The 26,643-nt window shown below is 43.5% G+C and overlaps 1 protein-coding gene across 1 annotated transcript in view; it reads right to left on the reverse strand.

The window, feature by feature from the left end:
- Window positions 1-26,643, reverse strand: part of DPP7 (dipeptidyl peptidase 7) — a 1,979,246-nt gene that overhangs the window by 283,732 nt on the left and 1,668,871 nt on the right. Inside the window, exon 9 of the mRNA XM_085611261.1 lies at window positions 23,023-23,179. Coding sequence (XP_085467387.1) covers window positions 23,023-23,179 — 157 coding nt within the window. The remainder of the gene's footprint in view (window positions 1-23,022; window positions 23,180-26,643) is intronic.

The raw sequence follows: 26,643 nt of genomic DNA on the forward strand, positions 1-26,643 counted from the left end.
ATAATAAAAATAGGATTGCCCACAAAAACACATCATGCTGCCAACATTAGAAGCAGCATACACTTCAAACTGAAAAATTAAACCATCCGCAACATTCTTTGCAACAGCCAATGCCTGAAAAGGATTACCCCTAAGCCCCTCTCTGTATTTTGCATTATATGTTGTATAGTGTGTGCAGTTTTGTGTTGTGTGTGCCAAACGTATTTAGGGGGCCCATGTTTGCAACAGTTTTCAATATATGCTGTTCAGTACCGTATCACACACACCTTAGCTGAAACATCAAGTGCACATACCACATCCCCTACACTTATCTCATGTACCTCGATACCGTCTCATTCACTCCTCTTCACAACCCTCACACACAACCCTCAAAACACACTTCTCATTGTGCGCCTCATATTCAGCAAAACTACTTACACCTCCCAAAGGCGAGACCTATTGGCTATGCCAATGCTTGTTTTTCATTGATTCTAACTTCAACTGCATGCATTTGTTTTTTTATGTTCTCTCTTCTGCAATCCACTGGGTCATTACTCATCGTCCCACGGTATAACCCTCCAAGAGTGAGACTTTTTACTTCACCTTCTTTTCCTCTTTTTATCCTCCAAACGTTTTGCTCCAATCCTATTTGTTCTTTCACTGCACAAAAATGTATTTTTAAAACCTCATACTCCGTCTTGCTCCGTAATCCTACGCTTCCTACAACTGTTCCTAAATTCTGACATCATTGGGATCAAAGAGGTAACACGTTTGTAGGGTAATACAGTGGATGCAGCCTTCTCCTGCTTTCTGCTTCTCTGGAACTCCTAACGAATGTTATGAGGTGGGACGTGAGAGACATCAATCTGCTGTACCATTGGTCACTTTATACCCTTGCAGCAGCCAGTCTCTCGAAAATTCCACTTTGGGCCTGCTGGCTCTGCAGCGAAGAGAGAATCTGTAGCCCAGACACATCCCAGGGCGTTCTGAGCTCCTCGGCATGGTGGTCCTGGCCAGCACCAATAGGTTTTTAAAAGATCCGCTCAGGAACGAAGCAAGTAAGGACTGAGTTCATGAACATCCCCTCAGTTTCAGGAGAATTGATGATATTCATATGGCTCTGTCTGACATGCTGGGCACAGGCTGATACCATGTAGAAAAGTGTCATCCAAGGTAGTGCGAATGTTACTGTTCCATACAGAGTGACCCTTGGTTTGCCAACTGGTCTTTAAAGAAGAATTGATAAATTTTCCTTAATAATGTGGGGTTTCCATAGAATGCTTCGAAACCGTTATAATATGACCTTGTCAGTATGTGCTTGTCACAGTGTGCATGTGCTGGATGTATGACGTTACAACGCATACATTTACATCGCGGTACACTACATCGCGTTTTTGACAACGCAAATCGTTACAACGACTTGCGCTAGATGGCGCTCTAGGACAAGGAATAGGACTTAGGAGTAGTATAATTTACTATTCCAACTCCAGTCTACGTACAGTAGGGAAGGTGTTGGATAGTAAATTATACTATTCCTTGTCCTAGAGCGCCATCTAGCGCAAGTCGTTGTAACGACTTGCGTTGTAAAAACCGCGATGTAATGGCATCGCGATGTAATGCCCGCGTTCTAAACGATGTTTCCCGCATGTGCTATATTACATTTTTTGCATTCTTCTGATGATGTTGCAAGTAACTTCATCATGAAGAACGTTTCAGTTCTTAGGCAGTCGCATAGCTCAGTAACTTAAGCACCAGCTGCCTTTTGTGTTAAATGCAAGGCTAAGGTTTAAATAGCATTGGGCCTACTCTGCCATTAATTTTCTCACAGTTAAAAATGTGGAAGTTACTGGAGCCTGAGTGCTGAGATCTTCTGCTAGACTTGTGTGACAGCGAATCAATACTTTTTGCCCAGTGCAGTCTGTCCTGCTGCTTTACATTCGAAACAAATAGCCATTCAGCTCAAAGCCATGAAAGTCGCCATAAAGATTCTAGTTCCCAGCATAGTTTCTTTGATTCAGTCACTGGCAGCTTATATTTGAGACGTCTCTATGCAACACTGATGTATAAACTCTGAGGTTACACAGATAAATATTAGAGGAGGGGCAAGAAGCTCCATCGCTGCTGCTACGAGCTCTAAAACAAAACAAAATAATAATAACTCTGGATCCTTCCCTTCTGTCACTCCACTGTCCCTTACAATCCGGGTAGCGTACTAGAATGTCCACCACTCTTTTATAGTAAAGTCAGATTTTAAGTTACAATTTTTAAAATGCCACCTTTAGAAAGTTGGCATTTTCCTGCCCTATTTGGCACCTGCAGCCTGTTCCTGGGGCTGAGTGTAGTTGGCAGTTGGACTTTCTTTATTCTTCCCTGACAGCCATACAATAGAGGGATTAGGTGTGCCTGGATGGACCATCACTGACAGGATGGGGGGGAGGGAGGAGCTGGCACTGCACCATTTCCCACTTGCAAATCAATAGGCTGTTCTCTGACTTCACAGAAAGGACTTCTCATCAGTAAATTGTACATGCAGCCAGGGAAGGGAACCAGGAAACTTCAAACACCTCAAAGGGAATTCTCTAGAAACTTCTCCTACTTCAAAGAAGGCACCAGGTATAAAAATAGGACCCTCAGAGCCACCCTTCAGTTTAGTTTCTGGACCTGTGGCAGGACTCTCAGAGGACTACCTTTGCCAGCTGAGGACTGCTCTGCTGTGCCTAGAAGGGCTGCTCTGCTGTCTGAAGTCTGCCTTGAACCCTCAGAGGGTTGCCCTGCTCCTTTGGCTCTGTTCCTCTTCTTGAATCAAGGACTACTAGACTGACTCCAAGGGCTGGTTGGCTGGCTGCATGATCAAAGTCTATGGAACAGAAAAGGCTCTAACCATCTTGAACTCGCACATTGACCGAGTGAGTCATAGCCCCCCCAATTGTGTCATCCTGTCCTGGACACTTGATAATGGTGTTAATGCCATAGGTCCTGCATTTAAATGCGAGACCTATAGCATTGCAAATATTTTCTTTGCTTGAGTTCTTTGGCACTCGCTGAAGATGCAGTGAGGTACAGATACTTATCGCGATGGAAGGGCTACTCCCATGATATCCATACCTTTGTTGTTAATTCTAATTATCTTCCCGGTGAGCCTCGTCCTGCAGTGGTGCGGTAGTAGCCGTCGATACATCTCCGTCTGCGTGGGGCTTAGCTGGGCGCGGGCAGTCCCGGGCCTCACTGGTATACCACCGATACCTCCTGTGATAAGGCAATCCGGAAGCGGGCAAACGTCCTTCCCAACTGCTGCAGCCTTCCTGCGCCACACGGATCTCTACTGTGCTGCAAGTACTAATGAAGAGCCCTTCCCTTCTTCATTCCCTTCCTTCATTCGCTACCCCCTGTCTGCCGCCCTTCATCCTGTGCATCGATGCTGCTCATTTTCCCAGCTCCCCCTTCTGTTTTTCTGCCCCGGTTCCTCCTATTTCTCTCCCAATTACTCACCTATTACCATCTTGTTTCCTTGCTCCTTTTCACCGTCGCTGCTCTGCTATTTCCTCAGTCCTCTTTTTCTGGTTTCCTTTCTGTATACTGTGCTGTAAAAGTCTGTATATTCCTTCCGGCAGTGATATGAATTGTATAAAGTATAAGTGCATGGAAATGTTAATGAGGTGCGTGTGAGCACTCAGTCCAATGAGCAGGTGTGCGTGGCAGCAGGTCTTTGCTTAATGTAAGCCAGTAGCATCTTGGCAAGCACAGGGCAGGATGGTATGTGTCCGGAAGAGCAGTGCACTTACTTGCTGAATCTGGTATTTTGCATAACTTTTTATTAAAAGTTTGCTTTTGTCCCATCGCTGCTTCCACCCTCCCACCAAGTCCCGACATAAACGCAGATTAACTCGCTAACCATCCCAAACATGTTTGAACATTGGTCATGGCTGTGCGTGAAGCAGCGAACCTGAACTTCATGATGTGTGTGAGCAGGCAGGCGATGTTTAAATGTGCAAGGTAGCATTCAACAGGTTTCCGAAACCGCTGCGCATGCACAGACTGTGGCCAACTTTGGGAGGGAGGGGTGCAAACCAAACCAAGACCCATTTTGTGTGTGAAAAAGGCTGCTTTATTGAAACAGGTGCATATTACAAAATAACCAACTGCCTTACAAAACGAAAGCCTCGCTATACATCAAATAGCTCACCCCTGATCCCCCCCTACCCCTACGATCCCCTCAAAAGTTCCCCCGCCCTGGCATTAACATAACAACATTACACAGTATTGCAGTTAAAACTTTTTCCCCCAATGACAACCCGTTCCCTACCTGTCTTCCTGCAACTGTAACTAACAAACGTCTATCCTGAAACTTAGACTACCTGCCTACCCTTTTCCTGCCCCTGCTCACAAACTTCCAATACTTAACGAAAAACCTGTGCCAACCCTGGCCATACTTTTCAAAACCCCGCCACCCAGGAAAAAGGGGGTGACAGCCACTACTGCCTAGCCCCCTTTTTTATGCCCCCCCCGTCCAATAGGCCTCTCACTTTCTACGGTGGCTCTGAACATTTAACGTACTGGCTAACGCCTCCCGAATTTCCAACAAATAAAGGTCCATCCCCAGCCTTGACAAGTGGACCCTGTCTCCTCCTAAAAATTCCAATGCATCAAAACAAATATCCCTGTGCACTATTCTACCAAAACTCAATTCCCCCCAAAAACGAGACATCTCTGTATTAAGCTTCTTCCTGGCTCCGTCCACTGCTCGTGGATTAACTCCCCCCCCCCCCCGCCAGACCCGGCGGGGCACAACGCAGTCCATATCACAAAACATCCTGACCACTGTTGTTTAATAAGTGCTAAGTCCCTCTTCATGCGTCTCCTCAGGTCTATGCCCTTCTCTTTACACAAATAGTTTCCACCCAAATGTATGACCAAAATGTCCGGGCACCGACCCCCAACTAGCAGACCGTTAAGACACAGAATCAGCTCCTTCCAAAACATGCTCCTTTTTCCTTTCCATAACACTTAAAACAGTTTATTATTAAAACCAAGATTCTGTCTAAAATAACTTTCTTGTGCTTGTACGTTCGCCCACATCACGAAGGAGTGTCCCACAACCCAGATTGACATTTCCAACGAAGGGGGGGCCAGCCACCGAACCTGAAACGAGAAACATTGCGTGAACTTATGCATTGTAACAACTGCACTAAATTTCTTATCCCTGCTGCGCAAGTATTGCTTATAACCATCTGAGGATCACCTCCCCAAGCACATGATATCACCCTGTCCCCACCCTCAATTGCTTGCCTCAGATGCTGCTCCAATCCGGAAAGAGTGTGTCCCCAAAACCTGCACCGTGTATGCCCAGTTCCTTCAGTGCCTTCCTCAGCACCGCTAGCATGCACAAAAACTGACTCCCCGATATCCTTGGATGCTGCTCGCCAGTGAAGACCCCATCTATAAGGGCAAGTAAGCTTAGGCAATGGAGCCTGCAACAATACCCATTTTCCCGTGCCCTTCTGATGCCTTTTGGACTTTTTTAATCACATATGTATACCCGCATTTCGCAGGACCACATCTTCCCACCCAATACCCCCTACCCCTTCTATCCCCTAACAACTCAGACACTCTAAATGCACATAAAAAACATCCACCATCAATGTGGAAAACCGGCATGACGCGAAGGCGTCCGTGCAAGTCCTAGGCAAAATCTGTATTACGCTGCTCAGCAACTGCCATGACAAGGGTCTCCTGACCGTATTCAGCTGGCCACGCTCCCTGGCCCACCCTTCTAGTATCCTTAAGCCCAATTCACCCACTGAAGGCATGTAACCCCAGAGCAATTTACCCATGAATGCAAATCCCACTAATTTCCTTGCAATTGACACCCTGGGTAAGCCTTTTCTACTCATATCCAGGATAAACTGAATCACATCGTCCCTTCGCTGTAACTCATTTGAGCGCCGCTGGGCACCTGACAGCAAAACTCCTTTCATGCTAGATTATAGGCTATCCTAGTAGACTTAGCCAGTGATCCTACCACCAGTTGTAGCATCTTTTGATCCCTACGTACCACAACTGCTGCGGCACGGGTGTCGGGATTCTGTTGGCGTCCTTGGCCAACCCACAGAAGCTCCCCCCCAGCAAACGCAACAAAGCATTCGCTATGTCATTGTCCACACCTGGGACGTGCAGTGCTCCAAACGCTATATCATGATGACACAAACAACCTAGGACAAAACCCTCAGCAACTGTAACACTTGTTCATCCATTGCTGACTGACAGTTCACAATCTCTACAACCACCCTATTATCAACTCTAAAAGTCACCTTGCTATGCGTAAGCGGACTACCCCATAGTGTCACTGCCACCACTAAGGAGAAGAACTCCAGAAATGCAATGGACCTACCCCCTTGCTTCCATTCTGTCGGCCGCTGCTAGGCACACCACTTCCCCTGCCAGTAGAGGCCAAAACCTGTGCTGCCTGCTGCATCTGACAATTTCTGCACATCCCAAATGAGATCCCCCTCCTGTGCCAGTGTAATGCCTTTGAAAGTTTGCAGAAAAACTTGTCACATTCTCAAATCTTCTTTTACGCCTGCAGAGAAAGACCCATGATGATGAGGCAATCTGTTCCCCGCTAGTGCCCTCACTAGCCTCCTGCAAAAGGTTCTCCCTACTCTCACTACCCTACATGCAAAAATGAGATGCCCTAGCAAGGCCTGTATCTATTTGACCATTACTTTTTCCTGTGCCAGCATGGCGTTAAGCAATTCCAGCATTTTATCCCTTTTATCACCCGGCAACCGGGCTTGCATTTTTCTGGAGTCAATCTCAATTCCAAGAAAAGACAGTGCTGGGCTGGGGCCTATTGTCTTTTCAGGTGCCATGGCACTCCCAACTCCTCCGTCAGCTCTTTGAAGTTTTCCAGGGCCTCCTGGCAAGAGGTTCCAACAAAGAAAAATCATCCAAGTAATGGGTCACTAACATGTGCCCCGTCCTTTGCGTTAAGCAATTTCAGCATTTTATCCCTTTTATCACCCGGCAACAGGGCTTGCATTTTTCTGGAGTCAATCTCAATTCCAAGAAAAGACAGTGCCGTGCCCCATCATCTTTTCATGTGCCAATGGCACTCCCCATCCTTTTTTAAACCAACCACTGCAGAAATGTGCTAAAACACTCTACCAATGCGCATGACATAGAACAGCCCATCGGTAATGCCTTGTCCACGTACCATTTACCATTGAAATGGATACACAGAAGATCCCAATCATATGAATGGACTGGAAGCAACCGGAAAGCCGATTATATGTCGCATTTTGCCATTTCCGCCGTTGCACCCGCCGTCACTACCAGTGACATGGACACGTCAACTGACGAGTGAAAAACAGTAGCTTCCTTTTCATGGATAAAATCATTCACCGAGCACCCTTCTGGCCATGATAAATGCTGAATAAGCCTGAATTGTCCGGGTTCTTTCTTGGGCACCACCCCAATTGGTGACACAATCAAGTTGAGGCCAAACTGGGAAAGGGCCCACCATTCTCCCTTTCCTCACCTCTTTGTCTAATTTCTCTTGCCCAACCTGTGAATGTTCTTTTCTGACCAAAGCCTGTGTCTAGGCGCTGCATACCCCAAACGAAAACCCCACTTTGAACCTTTCCCTTAGTACTTGTGCAGCCTTCTGGTCGTCATAACTCTGTGAGGCTCCCTCAAATTCACCTGCCTTAACTGGTGTATGAGCCTTTTGTCCCAAAAAACCCTTAGCTCCCCTGCTGCTACTGCTGCCCACCCTTGCTGAAATCCCCTCCTACCCTCAAAACAGTTGACCAAGAGATGTTTCCCCCCACATTTTGAGCACTCATGGTGAAATCTGCAAAATGTGCGCATGCACCGCCCTTTATTGAAATCCCAGCAGGCTCCCCATGCATAATCCGTGTCAAGTTCCCCCCATTTTTGCCTCAGTATCCCAGGCCATATGGGCCCTGAATTCCTCATCGGATTGTGCCCATGCATAGCCCCCCCTGTGATCTGCGCTTTGCGAATTACCTCCACATACTTTAATAGTGCTACGCAACCTTCCGGGAATTTCTCCCAGTAAACACTAACATAAATCAAGAAAGCTGCTGTCCAGTTCTCTATGGTCAGAGGAACCTTGATCGCTTAGCCAGCTCGCATTCCTCTTCTTTAGACCCTTCTTATGCGCGCACTTCCCTGTGCATTAATTTCTGCATTTAAACGTATTCACCTTTCCATATGTGCTCTTTAGTCGCCAGTATCAAATGTACCCCCAATAGCAGAGTCACTCCCGTATAAGGGAGTCTCTTAATCTACAACTCTTTACTTTCAAGCTTATCTTTATTATCTCCGCTGGTTTCTTCCCTTATCAGATTTCTCTGTGCCTTTGCTAATCACTGGCTTGGCCGGATCCTTCTTACCTTTCTCCTCGGTACCCACCCCTATGTCTAAAACATACTTGCCCTTGAGCAACCTACCCTCCCCCCCTGAAACACCCTCTCCTCCCGTCCCCACAGAGACAATTACCAGCCCCTCCCTCTTTCCATATGTTTTACCTGGATCTAAGGAGGGTGTCAGTGTTGCTGCAGTCCGCCTTGCCAGTGGCTCCGTGGTACCCCACATGGGGGCCCCTCATGGTACACCTCTGAGTTCTTTGACTGCGTTCTCCTGCTGGTTTTCCGTCCTGCAGACCGCTGAGGTCTGTCAGGTGTTGGTGCCAGCGAGACCGCTCTGGCCTCCATGTGCTGGCTGCACCGGGATCTCCCGATGGTAACGGGTACGCCGCGCGAGGCTCCATCCTCCCTTCTCCTTGGCGCCAGTAAGCCGCACCCAGCTCTGCCAAGTCCGCACCCAGACGCGAGTCCTCGCCCTGCAATATAAATGGTTGGTCTGGTGTGCCGGGCCTCTGATACTCATCCCCTGTCTTCCTTCTCCTTTTCTTATTTAAGCCCAAAGTCTTCTCTGCCCACTGACACCCTACCTCAAACAAATCACCTACTTCCCTGTCACTGAACCCCCCCCCTCCACCACTCATTCCATTTCAGCCCAGCCATGTCTAACCCTGGCCGGTCCTGGTCAAGACATGTCCCCTGAGCCCCACCTACCAAGCTTTCTGCTGCCCCCGCCTTTGCCCCCCTTGCCCACTCTTCTGAAACTTAAACCTTTGTCCTCCAAACCAGCTCACCCTCCCTGTGCAAGATAAGCATCCACTTGACCCACTCTACTAATGGCCCTCACCTCCTCATTCCATGAGGTGAAAATATCTAGCCCTTCCCAGGCATTGCTACCCCCCGGCCGTCTCCCAATCCCCTGGGATCCCCTCCTCTTCCCTCCCCCACATTGATTTGAGCCCTGGCCTTGCCCAAACTCCCTCTACCTTCCTCCGCTCTCCACTCCTCAAACCCAAGTCCCCCTTATGAATCCCTCAGGCCCTCACCCTGCCTAACCCAACCGGGTATACCCCTCCACCTCCCAAACCCCAAAATCGCTCTTGCACACTCTCGCTGAGCCTCGGAACGCGCACAAGGCTCTGGCATGTCTGGGGAGAAAGGGGCCGCTCTTTGGGCCTAAGAGCAGCCCCTAAAACTCACCGCTTTTCTTCTCTCCCGTCTAGGGGACGTGCAGGCCAAGACGGTAGCCGCCACCTCCACAGAAGCACACCCAGGAGGGCGCGAAAGCTCCGCAGCTAAAGGGATCAATACATCAAAGGCAGCCTGCCTCGCTCAGCAGGCACAGCACCTCCAAAACCTTATAATCCTGCATAACAATGCACAACTCACTAAAAACAGCTAATTAAACAGCCAAGAAAACAGCTAACAAAACAGCCAAGAAAACTATTACTAGCTACCGTGCTGCCAGCCACCAGGTCACCAAAACCTAAAATGGTGGCTGGCAAATCCTCTCAAAGGATTATATAAGCATAGGGCTACTTGGGCTATAATTGGGCTACAATTGGGCTACACCCCGAAAAAGCCCCAAACCACAAAATGGCCGATCCGGCCAGCCCAGACCTCTCCTAAACTGCCTGGGGGGGCAGACCTTACTATGTTCGGCTGCCCCCAATCCCCCCTTGTGCCTGTTAACACGGCGTTTCTCAGACTACTGTCTCAGTTGGGATTTTCATATAGTTCTTTTGTCAAGACGACAAACTAGACCACAGAAGTTGCTGAGTTTTAAGGACTTGAGTTGTAAAACAACAAAAAGTGGTTTGCTGCTGCTAAGGGTGTGCTCAGCTGTTGGCGTGCTCATGGCACCTTTTGTGACTGAAATATGGTAATTAAAAGAACAGTAAAGGTTTGGTCAGGCATTCTTTGAGATGTTTGACGGCATTGTGGTTGTGACTGAAATAAGCCATGGAAAGGGGTGAGAAAGGGGAGACACGGCAGGGAAGGGCATATTTCCCAACACAACTCTTCAGACAATTTTCTTCTTAATTAAACATCAGCTTCAGAAGGGATCAGTTTACACAGTAAGCCTCGAAAACTGAAGCAATGTCCCCTGCTATCCTGCCACCTCTGTGCTCTCAGCTCCTCCTCTTCACCTCTGTGCTCCTCCTCTTCACCTCTGTGCTCTCTGCTCCTCCTCTTCGCTATGTATCTCAGTTCTTTCCTGTACCCATTCTTTATCCCCCCGTTCCTCCTCTACTCCCGTTCATGTTTCATCACTGACCTCTAGACAACCTTTTCCTCCTTTTCTCCATTCCTCTCTGTACTTCTTGCTCCTTTTCTCCACTCGCAGAGGTACTTTTCTCTTCTTCTATTCGTCTTTGACCTCACCGCGCTATCCGCCTACATTCACCCCCATTTTTTCCACCCACAAATTGTCTCATCTTTTTCTTCTCCTGTCAGTATTCACCGCGCCTCACTTGCTCCACTTCTCTGGGTTCTCTGCCCTTCTTTTTTCATCATACCTCAGTAGACTTTGTAACTGGTTTTAATTATTTTTGGGCTGCTGTTCAGCCAGTTTTTTTTACTCTGATTTTACTTTTCCTCCCATTGTGCCCCACTTAAAGTGACAACCTGTAACGTCTAACTTGCCTGTATAAATGGGATGCCACCTGGCTTAAGACTTTATCTCATGTCAGTTTGCATTGGCTTGGTTCCCTATACTGCAGTCTCTCCTCTCACTGCTCCACGGAGTACCCCTGGTTTAGCTCTGTGTGCAGCATGGCTGTCAGCTGTCTGCAATATGTTTTGCAGCAGTACCCTGTGCTGCCTATACTCAGGGTTGCTGCTATCCTGCTCATATCTGTGCTCTCGGCTCCTCCTCTTCTCCATTTATCTCAATATTTCTGCTCCTCCTTTTCTGCACCCATTCTTTATCCTCTGCTCCTCCTCTTCGCTATGCATCTCTGTTCTTTTCTGCACCCATTCTTTATCCCCTGCTCCTCCTCTACTCCCGTTCATGTTTAATCACTGACCTCTATGCAACTTTTTGGTCCTTTTCTCCACTCGCAGCAGTACTTTTCTCTTCTTATATTCATCTTTGACCTCACCACGCACTCCGCCTACATTCACCTCCAGACTACAATCTACTTTTCAGTATTTACCCTGGTGCGCCATGTCCCCATTTTTTCCACCTGACACTTGTCCGCTCATCTTTTTCTTCACCTGTCAGTATTCACTGCGTCTCACTTGCTCCACTTGCCTGGGTTCTCTGCCCTTATTCTTACAGCACACCTCAGTAGGCTTTGTACCTGGTTTTAATTATTTTTAGAGAGCTGTTCAACCAGATTTTTTTTACTTTGATTTTATTTTTCCTTGCATTGTGGCCCTACTCAATATGACTACCCGTGACGCAGGGCTGTAGGTGGGCCGGGTCCTAAAAAGCAGTTTCCAAAACGGGTATCTATCGGGCTCTCCAGTTTTTGCACTCAGGGTGCAAAAAACATCTTAACTCTGCAGCAGTACCACCCTTTACTGCCTTTGAACTAACTTCAAAGAGACTTGTTATAGTTCTTTCACAGTCTGATCATTTTAGAACTGAAGCATTTTCAATGTTCTATACAACAAAGTCATAGTTGCTCTTTATTTATCTTACACAATTAACAACCATTGGAAAACCCAGCCCTGGCTTGTTGTAGGTGTAATGTTATTTGTTGTATTATATGTCTGTATGCAATGACAGAAGCAGCAAAATACCAGTTGGACGGCACACTATGCTAAGCACAGATTTTTACCTTGCGTATTTTAAGCCATACCCTTAATTACATTGGCCAAGCCTCTTTGAGAAACCCACTATTTTTTTAATTCCCCTAAAAGCCCTGTCGTGACGTCTAACTTGCCCGTATAAATGGGAAGCCACTTGGCCTAAGACTTTATCTAATGGCCAATTGCATTGGCTTGGTTCCCTATACTGCTTTCTCTCTTCTCACTGCTGCACAGAGAGCCCCTGGTTGAGCCTTGTGTGCGGCGTGGCTTTCAGCTGTCTGCAAAATGTTTTGCAGTAGTGTACTCTGTGCTGCCTGAATTGAGGGTTGCTGCATAGTTCTGGTATGCACACACCAATAAAGTGGGGATCAGTGTGCTAGAGATATGGTAGTGGAGTTGTATCCATTTAATGTGTGCTTTTGAGTGTGTGTTCTTCAATACTTGCTATTTGGCGCAGGTCATCTGGTGTAATTGTTAAACGTGTACAAAAACAGAGGTAGTGGTGTTTAAACAAGTCGCACATCTGAGGAAATTTGAAAATTATGTAGGGCTACTAGAGTAAAAGAAACCAACAATTTTAGTGTCCAAAGACACACATTCCAACAAGTAATGGTGCCACTCGGGATTACTAACACCTCACTACCAAGGGTGCAGACAAACACCAAAACCCAAAAGGGTTTGTGTGTGCAGCTATATGAATCTAAGAATCCCGGCACTCTAAAGTTACAACACATTGGTAGGTGTATAACCTCAGTCAGTCTCTATGTAAATTTCAAAATTCTGTACATTCACAGGTTGAAGATCAGAGATAAATCCATACATAGAGGATTTCTTCAGAATCAAACTTTGAGAATTTAATATGTGGCAAAAGTGATTTGGCAATAAAGCTAAAAACACCATCAAGCTTATTAGATTCAGGACTGAATACAGATGTAAGTAATCCCAGGAAATTGAGGACCAGCAGAATGTTCATTTGAAAGCGGCTTGCTGAAAAAATGTAGATGTGAAATGCGTTACATATGGAGCCCGCTTTGCACTATACGTGATGAATTGAAAAATTGATTAGTTCATTGAAATGTATATAATATTTATTATGATGCAAAAAGATATATGCAGTGTTTACCTGATCAACCATTAATTATGAAATGATAATTCTTACAGCCGAAATGTTTTTCGTTTCTGTAGTATGTCTTTCATGTCTATTAACGCTAACCTGTATTTTTACGGCAGTTGGAAGTAGGTCACTAACTTGAAAAAGGCTTCGCCGAAACGCGTAGTTTGTGGGCACAATAAACTTGTGTTCTGTCCTTTGGTGTGCCGCTGTCTTCTTTGAAATTTATTTCTAACGGACTACTTTAGCACAAATAGCGGTTGCTGCCACCACTGCAGGCACCGGCGTCAACAGGAAGGCGAACGGTTAAGCGCGGCAAATCGAAAGAAATCCTACGGAAGCCATTCCCTCCGCTCCAGTATTATCGACAGATTCTCTGTCAGGTAAGCGGGCAAAGTAGGGGTGAGCTTGCAAGTTGTTCTAGTCTCATGTCGGAGGGTGGGAGTCAGGGATAACTCCGTCACCTGTCCACATAACCGAAAACGCTACCGAAGACTGTTTGAATCGGAGCAGATGCAGCGCTCGCACCAGGATTGGTGAAGGGGTCGGAGGTCACGTTTTTGTGACTGTATGTCGAATTTGGAATTTGGAAATGCTAGTCAAGTATGCTAAAATTGATTTAGATACCACCCGAAAAGAATTAGCAGAGTTAAAGCAGGAACTTGAAAAGCAAAAAAAATTACAAGGCAGTTATTGACTTTAATAAACAACTGGAAGCAAAATTGAAGAGTTACGAGGACACTATCAAAATTAAAAAGCAGTGCAAATTTTTACGTGATAAGAGGGACTGCGCTGAGGGACGGATTCTGACTTATGCAAAACGTTTCGATTGGGCGCAAAGAAACCTGCATATTATTCAAAAACAAAGGCAACAGGAAGCAGCCTCAACAAAATCAAGCTCGGACCTCCGCTCGGACACAGAAGCATTGAGTGTCCCTTTAGGCGTTCGCCCACTGACCTTCTTACACGAGTTCCAGATCCTCAAACAAAAGAAAGACGAGAAACCTCAAGTAAAAACCAGAGGAAGAGGAAAAGGTCCCAAAAGAGGAAGAGGATCAGGAACAAAAAAAAATTCCGAATCAGAAATAGACGGGGAGGGAGAACTACCCCGCGACTTAATCTTTGTTCCGAAAAACTCGCAAACAATAAATCTATTATCAATTTATCCTCCAGAACATTAACCCAGGTGAGGAGTAACTCTTGAAATTGAGACTATCAATCAATCAATCAATCAATAAATGCTTGATTCGATTTTAAAGGATAATAAAATCATATAAGCACATATTCAATAAAATCAGGTCATTTAAAAATTGCATTAAAATATCTTGATAAAATATAGCTGTTCCAAAAGTACATAATTTTACAACATAGGGATTAACAGGTTAAACTTTTTCTTTTCCTCATTATACTCTTCAAAAGCCCCGTCATAGCTCCAATACAGTACACATTGTCCAATAATTTTAAAAAGAGAAATGCTGGACGACATTGCTGCCAGCCTCCCTGCTTTAAAATAGGCGTAATCCATCTAGCTCTTTCTTTAACATAACATTTACAGAATAAAACAACATGCATTGTAGGTTGAGAAGCAGTGTTGTCACAAGGACATGGGCAGAGTTTTCTGGACCAGTCATTTACAAAAGGAAAAGAGACAAGACGATGGAAGCAATCAAATCTGAGCCTAGTCAATATATATCTGTCAAATTCTTGTAGACAGCATACTAAATAGAGCTGGATGGAATAACTAGACAGGCTCAGTTGATGCTGGATCACAGAGTATTTACTTATCTCCACCATTAATCTAAGGGACTCATAGTGCTGTAAACATAAGGATTTAAGCTCCTTTCTCGATAAAGTGCACATAGTGTCTGGGTTAGAATAAAAATCAGGTCTGCATAAGTCATGAGATAAATTACTTGTATAGTTTAACCAAGGGATTTTTTTGGCCTGATCTAATCCCATGGAGTCCATTATGATCTCACGGTTCAAACCTAAACTAGGAGAGGTCCAAATCCTATGCCAAAGTAAGACTGGTTGGATTTTAATCAAGTCGGAAATATGGGTGATTCCCAGCTCATTATGACAATTAAAAATGGAAGAGCTCCGGGGAACGGCAAGAATAAACCTTAAAAAATCATTTTCAACCACTTGGATTGGTGCAACGTCTTGGAAACCCCAAATCCCTGCGCCATATGTGGCTATACTAATACATTTTGCTTGATATATTTTCAGTAGTATTCCCGGGGGCCTTTTCCCCATTTTCCTTTCATTCTGCCCTACCTATGACATGGATTACGTGACCACACGCATTAATTTGTTCCTACATATTCGCAAATTGAAACTGATGAAAATGTTCAAAATGACAGCTGCGCAAAGGAAACATAGAACTGGATGCCCTCTATCGGAGGATGCATCTGACTTCCGTATAGAGAATGTGGATTTTATCTTGGAAATGCACCAAATGGAAGAGAACATTACTGAAAGATCAATCACTGAAAAACAAAAAATGCTAATTGAGGCAGGTTTCAGACCAGATGCGACCTGGTACCGCGGATTAAAGCCCAATTCAGTGTTCAACCCAAATGTCCCACATGACAATATTGAGGCCTTCAACTCCATCATGATCCAGGAAATCAATAAATTGAGAGAACAACATCCCGTAACTAAGTATGACAATCTAACCAAGTCACAAAGAACCGCCTTAAAAACTCTAATAGATGATCAAAGTATAATTATAAAACCATCAGACAAAGGCGGAAATGTGATTGTCATGGATTTGGAACAATATAATCTTGAAGCCTATAGACAGCTAAATAATGTTGACTGTTATGAGGAGATAAATTGGGATGTTTACGGGTCCTCTATCAAACAGCACCATGATTTATTGAAGGGCTGGTGGGAGGGTGGGATGTTGGATAGAGAAGAATATTTATTCTTGAAGACAGATAATACAAGGGTTCCTTGTTTTATTTGTTACCGAAAATCCACAAACACCTCACTAGACCACCAGGAAGACCTATAGTCTCCTCTAATGGGGGACTTTTGGAGAATACGTAAATTTTTCTTGATTTATTTTTGGCACCTTTTGTCATGAGATTGAGGTCATACTGCAAGGATAGTAGTGACTTTCTACGCCGCATACATGACATCAAATGGGAGGACAGCTGCCACACGATAGCATTAGACATGTGCTCATTGTACACCTGTATTAACCAGAGACAAGGTGTTGATGCTTGTATGTATTTTTTAGGGAGAGACACATTTCTTTATGGGAGCATGCAAAAATGCTTGAAACCATGATGCTTTTTTGTCTAAAGGAGAACATTTTCATCTTTGATAAAACACTCTATCGCCAAAAGACTGGTACGGCGATGGGCACTTGCTTTGCCCCGAGCCTGGCCAACCTTTTCTTAGGTTGGTGGGAGGAGCAGATGGTATGGGTGGAAGCCAATTTAAAATACACAGAACACATCCCTATCTGGATCAGGTATATTGACGTCCTGTTCCTGATATGGGATGGACCGGTGGAGCTGGCACTGGAATTCATTGGGGCATTAGGGGACATTCAACTTAACCTAACCTTTACACATAAAATCAGCCCATCCTAATGTGAATTCCTGGATGTAGCGATTAGAGTGGAAAACAAACAGATGGTGACAAGTTTATTTAGAAAAAAGACTTCCGGGAATACTCTCCTCCATGCAAACAGCAGCCACCCTCTACCCCTACTAAATAGTATCCCCTAAGGGGAGTTTCTCCGGGCTCGGAGAAACTGTAGTACAGAAGGAGGTTTCACGAAAGAGCAACAAATTATAACAAATAAGTTCAAACAATGTGGCTATAAGGACCAAGTCATTGTTGCAACCAGTATGAAAGCTAAAGAAGCCACACGTAAAGAAGTCCTCTTTTCCCGCAAAACAAATACCAAAAATGAATTTGGTGTTCCTAGAATGATAACCACTTATAACACCCGGTCTAACATCATCAGGCGTACTATGAAACGCCATTGGGGGCTATTGAAATCAGATCCCATAATAGGCTTCAGTATTGGGAAATCACCTCTTGTAACGTACAAAAAATCAAAGTCCCTTAAGGATCATTTGGTCCATAGCTACCAAAGTAAAACCGTAAACAACACGTGGTTGGGAGTCTCAAAGGGGTTTAAAAAATGTAACTCTTGTAAGGCCTGTAAGCACAGTAGCAACAGGAATTGCTATACTGTGAGTAAAACAAAAAGCAGACCGATCAACAAGCTCATAACATGCAATAGTGACTATGCTATTTACATCTTGGAGTGCCTGTGCGAACCTTAGATATTTTGGCAGCACAAAATTATAACTCAAGGCCCGTATTTTGCAACATATGAGGGCTGTCACCAACATAGATCTTAACTATCCTGTGACCAGACACTTCCAAGAGAAACATCAATGCAATTCCAAACTGCTATCATTTTATGGCATAGATAGAATCCTGCCACATCCCAGGGGTGGAGATAGAGAGAGACTATTACAGATTACTGAATCCAAATACATAATTGAGCTAAATACAAAAATTTCCAATGGGCTGAATTATGGGGAAGAGCTCTCAACCCACATTGGACGTGGGTAGGGTTATATAATTCCTTCCTGTCGCATTTCCTGTAACGGTAATCAGCTTTGCCTGTGTTATTCACTTACACTTATTTTAACGAGTGACTCAGATTGGGTATAGGTCCGGGAAAGAGACCTCTAGATGTATAACTGGGCATTTGCCAGTACATCCCTGTACGGGTATTTCTACTAGGCTTAGTGAGATAATTGGAACCAGTCCTCACTCTCACTTTTCTTCTTTTATTTTATTCACTTTATCACATTGGCTCTCTGGCCCCACAATTAGCTGTGTACCGGCCCATATCTCTATGCATGAATACATGGAACCATTAGACGTAATAACGGCATTTGGATGAGGGATAACAGAAATCTACACATATACCATCATGTATTGTTTTTTGCTATGAAAGCGGCTTGTATTAATATTTGGTAAATTACCTATAATTGCAATTTGGCGCATTTTCACCTACTAATTTTAATAGTGCCATGAGAATGTGGATTATTGCTATGAAAGCGGCTTGCATTAATACTTGGTACATTACCTGTAATTGCAGTTTGGTGCATTTTCACCTACTAATTTTAATAGTGCCATGAGAATGTGGATCATTGCTGAAAAAATGAAGATGTGAAATGCGTTACATATGGAGCCCGCTTTGCACTATACGTGATGAATTGAAAAATTGGTTAGTTCATTGAAATGTATATAATATTTATTATGATGCAAAAGGATATATGCAGTGTTTACCTGATCAACCATTAATTATGAAATGATAATTGTTACAGCCGAAATGTTTTTAGTTTCTGTAGTATGTCTTTCACGTCTATTAACGCTGACCTGTATTTTTACAGGCAGTTGGGCGCAGGTCACTTACTTGAAAAAGGCTTTGCCGAAACGCGTCGTTTGTGGGCACAATAAACTTGTGTTCTGTCCTTTGGTGTGCCGTTGTCTTCTTTGGATATTATTCCTAACGGAATATATATAATATATATATATATATATATATATATATATATATATATATATATATATATATATATATCTCACGGTTGTTGTATATCAATACTAGCAATGCATTTAATGTTCTTTTAAATAAAGCCAGTTGAAGGAAACCATATGACATCATTTCCTGTTGCTTCCTCCGTTCACCCTTTGAATTATGGAGGATGTAGTCATGCTTTGACCATATATATATATATATATATATATATATATATATATATATATATATATATATATATATATATATATATATATATATATATATTCACTGAAAAAACCATAGGTTTCACACATGTTATAGTTAGCGGAAACTTTACTGATAAAAAAACCAATGAAATTCCCCCGTTATAGTTAGTGCAGGCAACTATAACTCACGCGACCGCAATCCTCTGCTGATGCTAATACTGTATTTAGACACTTATTTGCCCATGTCTTCTTCCATAAATTTTTAGCTATACATATATTACAAATATTTTTTTTTCATAAAGACACATATGTCATCAGCAGAAGATTGCGGTCGCGTGAGTTATAGTTGCCTGCACTAACTATAACGGGGGAATTTCATTGGTTTTTTATCAGTAAAATTTCCGCTAACTATAACATGTGTGAAACCTATGGTTTTTTCAGTGAATTTGCAAGGTTTTTTTAAATGCTAATTCCTAACTATAACGTGTGTGAAACCTATGGTTTTTTCAGTGAATTTGTACGGTTTTTTAAATGCTAAGTTACTTTACGCCATTCGTGGCGTGCGCGCCCACTTAACGCAGTTCGTTCCGTGCGCGCACAGTGAGCACGCGGTGCGCTTCGCGCACCGCGCGCCCACTTTACGCAGTTAGTGCCGTGCACGCACGGTGGGCACGCGGTGCGCTACGCGCACCGCGTGCCCACGTTACGCTAGATGGGCCATGTACGCACGATGCGCTTCGCGCACCGTGCGCACATGGAGGACATATGATGCACTTCGTTTTGAAAGGTAATATTTAAATTTTTCACACTTCTTATAAGCCATGCACAAATGGTGCCCTTCGGGCACCATTTGCACACGGGGTGGGGAGAGTGTGGATAATTTTTTTTTTTTATTATTTTTTTACCGTACGCGTACGGTAAGCGTATTCGGCGAAATTAGCGAAAAAATAAAAATTCCGTTTTTGGCCTTGGGGGATCTTTGGGGACTCCCTCAACATGGCTAGGTGTTTTGGAGCTGTCCAAACGGCCCCTTTACATGTTTTTGTGCTTTGTATTTTAATCCACACTCTCAGTGCGAGAGAGAAAATGGCGGCCGCCGCTTCCTGGTTTCGGCCGATTCGAATGTTTACTAAGATCTAAGAGCCAATCAGAATCGCGCTCGCGCACGCCACCGTACGCGTACGGTAAGCGTACCGTAAGCGCACCGTAAGCTGGCTCAGATATATATATTGATTTAAAGGCTATTTTCTCAGAATCTACTGAACAGATTTACACCAAACCTACAAAAGGCACTTCCTTGACCTGAGGACTACCTCTCTGCCAAATTTCTAGTAATTCTGTTCAGCCGTTCGGGCTGTAGCTGTGTCTAAAGGTCCTATGGAAAAATGCATGGGAAAAACGCGTTTTGGGACCCCCCTTTTATCTCAGCCCCCGCTTGACGAATCCCCCCGAGACTTTCAGGGTAGGAGCGGAGCGTAGCGCCCCACCTATTTTGAAAACTTCGCGAGGATTCGTCGACCGGCGCCAAAGTTATTCAAAATAGAATGTTGCGGATTTCCTATGGAAACGTGGTCCTAACTATAACTACCTACTGGCGACCGCCAGTAGGTAATTTATATATATATATGTATATATATATATATATATATATATATATATATATATATTATATATACTTCCTGCTGGAATTCTATGATTTCTGTTACTGAACAATGCTAAACGATCTATGATAAATCAAGTGTGTGCAAGACAAAGATTTTTAATGCACAAAATCATATCAAGATCTTTCAGACATGCATGTAATAATGTATGGATCTTTCTGTGTTTAAGGTTCACTGGATATAGACTAATAGTGTAAGATATTCAAGAAAAATACCATGTACACTCTTCTGTGGGATCTATTTATTAGTGAAATGAATGGGTAAATTGTGTGAGATTTGAGAGTTCGGGCATTTAGAAAAAATAATGGATTGATTTTTTGTAATCAATTGGATGGTTAACAGTAATGCATTTAACTATTGCAAAATGTCCTACATTCTGATATGATTAAGTAAATAAAAAATAATTGTGTTCGTTTAGAACACACCTGATGTGGTACTTTCTTATAGATAATCTGACACGGTCTAGTATTAGAAGCCATAGAAGTCAGGCAGGATTTGCTTTCGTATTATAGTTACTAAACCTCATCCACAACCTAAAGGTACAATTTGTGTGTAACATTTTGTTTATTACTGATAGCACCAGCATAGATATAATTGTTAAAGATGCAACAGTCTATCATATTTTGCATGGTATGCTGCTAACTTCGTTGAAAATAATTATGCCAAATAAATATAATAAGGCCAGTTATTTACAAATATATAGGTTTCTATTATTATTGAAAACAAATATTTTGAATTCAATATTTATGTTTGTACTTTACACTTTTTAGGTCAGTGCTCATGCCGAGAAGATAATCTGGGGGCCACTGCAAAGAGTGTGTTTTTTGAGAATTGCAGCAACAACATCTGGAAGCTCTGGGAAGAACAGCACTAGTGGAAAAGTCACTACATTACATCAGCCAATGAGATCCACCCAGCAGAAGAAGGTGCAGCACTCTATGAACGCCACACTATTTATCTTCATATTCTATTTAAAATTTCAAAAACATTTATACTCTTATTTTTGATGGAGGTCTGCGGGGTGGGAGGGGTACAGAATGTCGGGTGGGGGAGGGGAATAGTAGGGTTGAATATATTCACCATGTTCGCAGTTTAACCTGTTGATGACTAATCAACTGTCTGTGTTGAGCATTTAAGACATGTTAATAGCACCAAACTGACCTGACACGCAATTCTGAGATTTTTCAATCAGCAACTAATTTTGTAACAATGCAAAACAAGTTTTTTTAAAACTAATTTTCAAAACAACAAAAAGTAGTGGAAGTCATTTGCTGTATCCCCTCCACCATTCTATATATATTACTTAAACCTTCTTTGAACAAGGCTACAAACTACTTTGCTTTTCTAATCTCTTTTGTCATCATCCCAGATGCCCCCAACTTCCTCCCCTCACAACTTGAAGTAACTAGGCCACCGAAAAAGCTGTTGGAGGATTCTCAAAATTCAGAGAAAGAGAATAAATTGTTTTCATTTTAATAATGGAGAAATATACTTGTTTCCTTTAGTAAGTTTATAATCGAAAATGCACATTTGTGATGCATTATGGTACTTGAAGTGTAATACCATAAAATATGAAATGTATATTTTTGAACTGATTTGAATTGATGAAAAATGATTGTGTCATATATGATAATTACCAAAAAGGAAACAATCTTGATGATATAACATTATAGGAGAATGTAGAGATCTTTAGGTGATTTCCTTCTCACAATACAGTTATTAGAATCAATTTCCTTACAATATGTTACTTTATAAGAGAGAATGTTTTATGGTCCTTTGAAAAAAAAATTAAAGTCTCAGATTTTAAATATAAAATTTAATTTATGTATTAAAGAAATTGTAATAACATTTCTTTTTAAAATAACTATAGAAGTTTTAACACTAGTTTTGTTGTGGAATTACATTAGAATTTGTACTGCAGTAGCTTTGTCGTCCATAGCTTCTGCTACAAGCATTCCTAGAGCTCTGAGCAACAGGGACATATTGATTGTGGAGTGAGCGTGTGGACTTTATCTATAACAGATGTAGGTAGAGTATTTACCACCAAGGCTCAGACAGCAGATGACGGGCTCTTAATAATGCAAACAGATTATTGGATTCTCAGCACACAGACTGAAACGGTCAGCTGTAATACCTTCAACTGCTGTCTTGGAAGATGGAGGAGTAGGCAGATGGATGGTGCATTATCATCCAGTATGCTGTCAAACTCTAAATATAGAGGATGGTATATGAATTGCTAATTTGTTATGGTACATTCATCCCCTACACTGTAAATAAAGTCCATTAGCTTTTAAATATTTAATGAACCAAAGAGAATGTAAGAAATGGGAAAATAGTCAAAATATGTGATTACCACTGCCCCAGAATTCAATCTGCAGCCATTCTCTTCTTGGACGGACATGCCATTTACTGAAACAGTACTGTTCTCTCACAGTTTCAGAAAAACGGATCTCAGGGAACATATCAGTCACGTTGTTGCTTCCAAATGTCAGGGTCATCTCTGTACAGGACTAAAGAAAAAGAAAAGAAAAAAACTTGTTACTTCTCGGTAGTGTTAGTCAATCAACAAAGCAAATTTAATTTCAGGTTGAAAACCTGTAAAATCAAGTTAAATACACCATAGAGGTTATAAATAATGTACCTTTCTACTTATCGTCTCCCTCTACGCCACCGCTAACTAACCAATCTTCCCAGGTGACAGAGAACATTCCTTACATTGGCTTTTCTGTTATTTAATATTAATGTTCAAACAATAATACAATATTATCCTATGAAGACCAACGACTTAGCAGTTGCTTAGCCACATATGAACCATTATTTCAAAATGTGTAACTCCTGTGACTTGTTACCCTGCTTATAAATAGGACCCTTTTGCTTAGGAGTATGTACAAGGACTATCACAATATGTCCCATGATGATATATTACTATGCTTATGTTATTAGCTACTATTACTTACAAGAGTATGCCTGTATCCTATATACACAAAAAATATGTTGTTCGTTACTAATAAAAATAACAGCTTTACCCTTTATTCCTATATGACATCATTAACAAATTCACTGGGCTACTAGTCTCTTCAAAAGTAAACTCACACTTCAATCCGCAGGCAACTGTTCTTACCAAACGTCATTAAGAATTACACCTTCTAACGCATTGCTTCAGAAATGGTACACAAGGGGCAATAATTAATACATTCAGAAGAGCAAGGGAAGAAGGTATCTAGGGAGCAGCACCTTTTAAAAGACCTGAAAGTTTAACCACAAACTCTTAGTGGACTGCATGTGCTAAAGACCCTGGGTAAGATACTCTGTCGAAAAATGGGGTTTGACACATTTAAAACCCAGATATTTTTGCTTTTAGACTACCCAGCATTTGGACTTTTACTGTGATTGAGTTTTATTGAATTTGGTGTAATTCCGTTCAGTGGTTTGTGCCATAACCAGTCTTAAAGAAGTCTATGGAAAATGCATGGGGATTTTATGCTTTTTCCTTGGCCGTCGCTTGATGGATCACTCCCAAAACTTTCCAGGAAGGAGGTGAGGTGGATAAACTTTTTTTTTTTTTTTAAAGTTTCATGATGATTCATCAAATGAGACCTGTAGGAAGCTAAAGACACACAGTTGATGAACGGAATGCAGAACAAATCCAAACATTCACCCCCAGTCAAGAGATCTGGGTTAAATCCATCGTTCTTTTGCTCACCATGCCGCCCCAGTTTAGACCTGGCCTAATGCAAATCAGTCTTGACCCTGTGCCTCATGGGAACAGTCCAGCCTGAACTGCCGAGCCAGGTCCTCCCTGGACCGGAAACAAGCATCCTATGACAGGTTTAGGCGTTTCACCCTTGAACAGCCAGGAAAGCTTGAACTCAGTGGCACTGTGAGCCTGGGACCCACGTCTGGGCATACCCGGCGCACTTAGGACAAGAAGAACAAGTTACTTACCTTCGGTAATGCTTTTCTGGTGGATACTGTATCTGCCTGTGGATTCCTCACCTTGTGACTATCCCCTGCGCCAGCAACATTCGGAAACTTTTGTAGCTCTCCACGCCGACGAGGCCGACGTCACAGAAGCGCGGCTTCGCACGCGGCTCCGCTGTCTTCACCGGATCCATAAGAGGACCTCGTCGGCGTGATGATGTCAGTTCCGCCCTTTTTTCCGTGCCTTCGAGGCACACGGACGGACTGACAACAATATATATACAGTATACACAGTACATAATATACAAACCAACACACACAGTGTGAAGACAATGCAGGAAGGCAAAAGAAATAACACACTTCCTTTGACAGTAATAAATACATTTTGACACATCATCACTATTGTAGGTATACAAGAGTGGACAACGGGGAGGCGGGTGGGTCAGTGAGGAATCCGCAGGCAGATACAGTATCCACCAGAAAAAGCATTACCGAAGGTAAGTAACTTGTTCTTCTGATGAATACATCTGTCAGTGGATTCATCACCTTGTGAAAAGATTCCCACAGCAGTTCCACTCCCAGGGGAGGGTGTCCACCCTTCCATACCAGAAAGTCCTGAAGGACAGAACGCGCAAAGTGTCCGTCCCTCCTCACCTCGGAATCCAAGCAGTAATGCTTCGCGAAAGTGTGGAGGGAGGCCCAAGTTGCCGCTCTACAAAGGTCCTCCACAGGAACACCTCTAGATAAGGCAGATGTAGAAGACTTTGCCCTGGTAGAATGAGCCCTTATACCCTCTGCAGGTTCCTTACCGGCCAAAGAGTAACATATCTTGATGCACAAGATAATCCATCTGGAAAGGGTGCACTTGTGTACCGCTCTGCCTCTCCTGCAGCCAACAAAGTCCACGAAGAGCTGGTCATCCACTCGAAAGTCTTTAGTCCTATTGAGGCAAAAGCTCACCGCCCTCTTAGGGTCCAAGCGGTGAAGCCGCTCCTCCTCCATGGAAGGGTGAGGGGGAGGATAGAAGGTAGGAAGGGTAATGCATTGCCCCAGATGGAAAGGAGTTACCACCTTTGGCAGAAAAGCAGCCCTGGTCCTGAGTACCATTATTTCAGCATGAATGGACAAAAACTGGGGTTTCGAACTCGGAGCTTGAAGCTCACTTACCCTCCTTGCCGAGGTAATGGCAATGAGAAAAACTGTTTTGAAAGACAATAGCCTTAAGAGACACTTGTGCAAGGGCTCAAAGGGAGAACCCATCAAGTAAGTTAAGACAAGATTTAAGTCCCATTGAGGCACAATAAATGGAGCGGGCGGAAATTTGTTGGTCAAGCCCTTAATGAACCATAATACAATAGGTGACTTAAACAAGGACTGCTGATCCGGCAAGCAAAGGAATGCCGACAAAGCCGATAAATAACCCTTCACAGTAGCGACAGCAAAGCCCTGCTGAGCAAGAGAAAGAGCAAACTGAAGGATGTTGGATAAACAAGCCCTTAAAGGGTCAGTAGACTTCTCTCCGCACCAAAGGACAAATTTAGACCACCTAAAGGAATAGATAGATTTAGTGGAATGACGTCTGGCAGACAAAATTACATCCACCACGTCAGACGGGAGAGAAAAAGAATTCAGGTTGCCCCGTTCAATCTCCGGGCATGAAGGAGTAAGCTCTGGAGGTGGGGTTGTAGAACCTGCCCCTCCGAATGCGAGAGGAGGTCTGCCCTGAGAGGGAGACGGAGCGGAGGGCACGAGGAGAGGTGGAGAAGATCTGTATACCACATCCTTCTAGGCCAATCCGGGGCAATCAATATGACTTGGGCCCGGTCTTGGCGAATCTTCCTCAGAACCCGAGGAATCAAGGGTATGGGAGGAAACGCGTAAAGGAGATGAGAGTCCCATATCAACTGAAACGTGTCACCCAAAGCTCCCTGCATCGGATACTGGAGACTGCAGAATGATGGGCAGTGAGTGTTCTCATGAGTGGCAAACAGGTCCACCCGAGGAGTACCCCACGTCCGAAAGACGTGACGAACCACCTCTGGAGGGAGCCTCC

This window comes from Triturus cristatus, chromosome 1_2, assembly GCF_964204655.1.
Source record: "Triturus cristatus chromosome 1_2, aTriCri1.1, whole genome shotgun sequence".
NCBI lineage: Eukaryota > Metazoa > Chordata > Amphibia > Caudata > Salamandridae > Triturus > Triturus cristatus.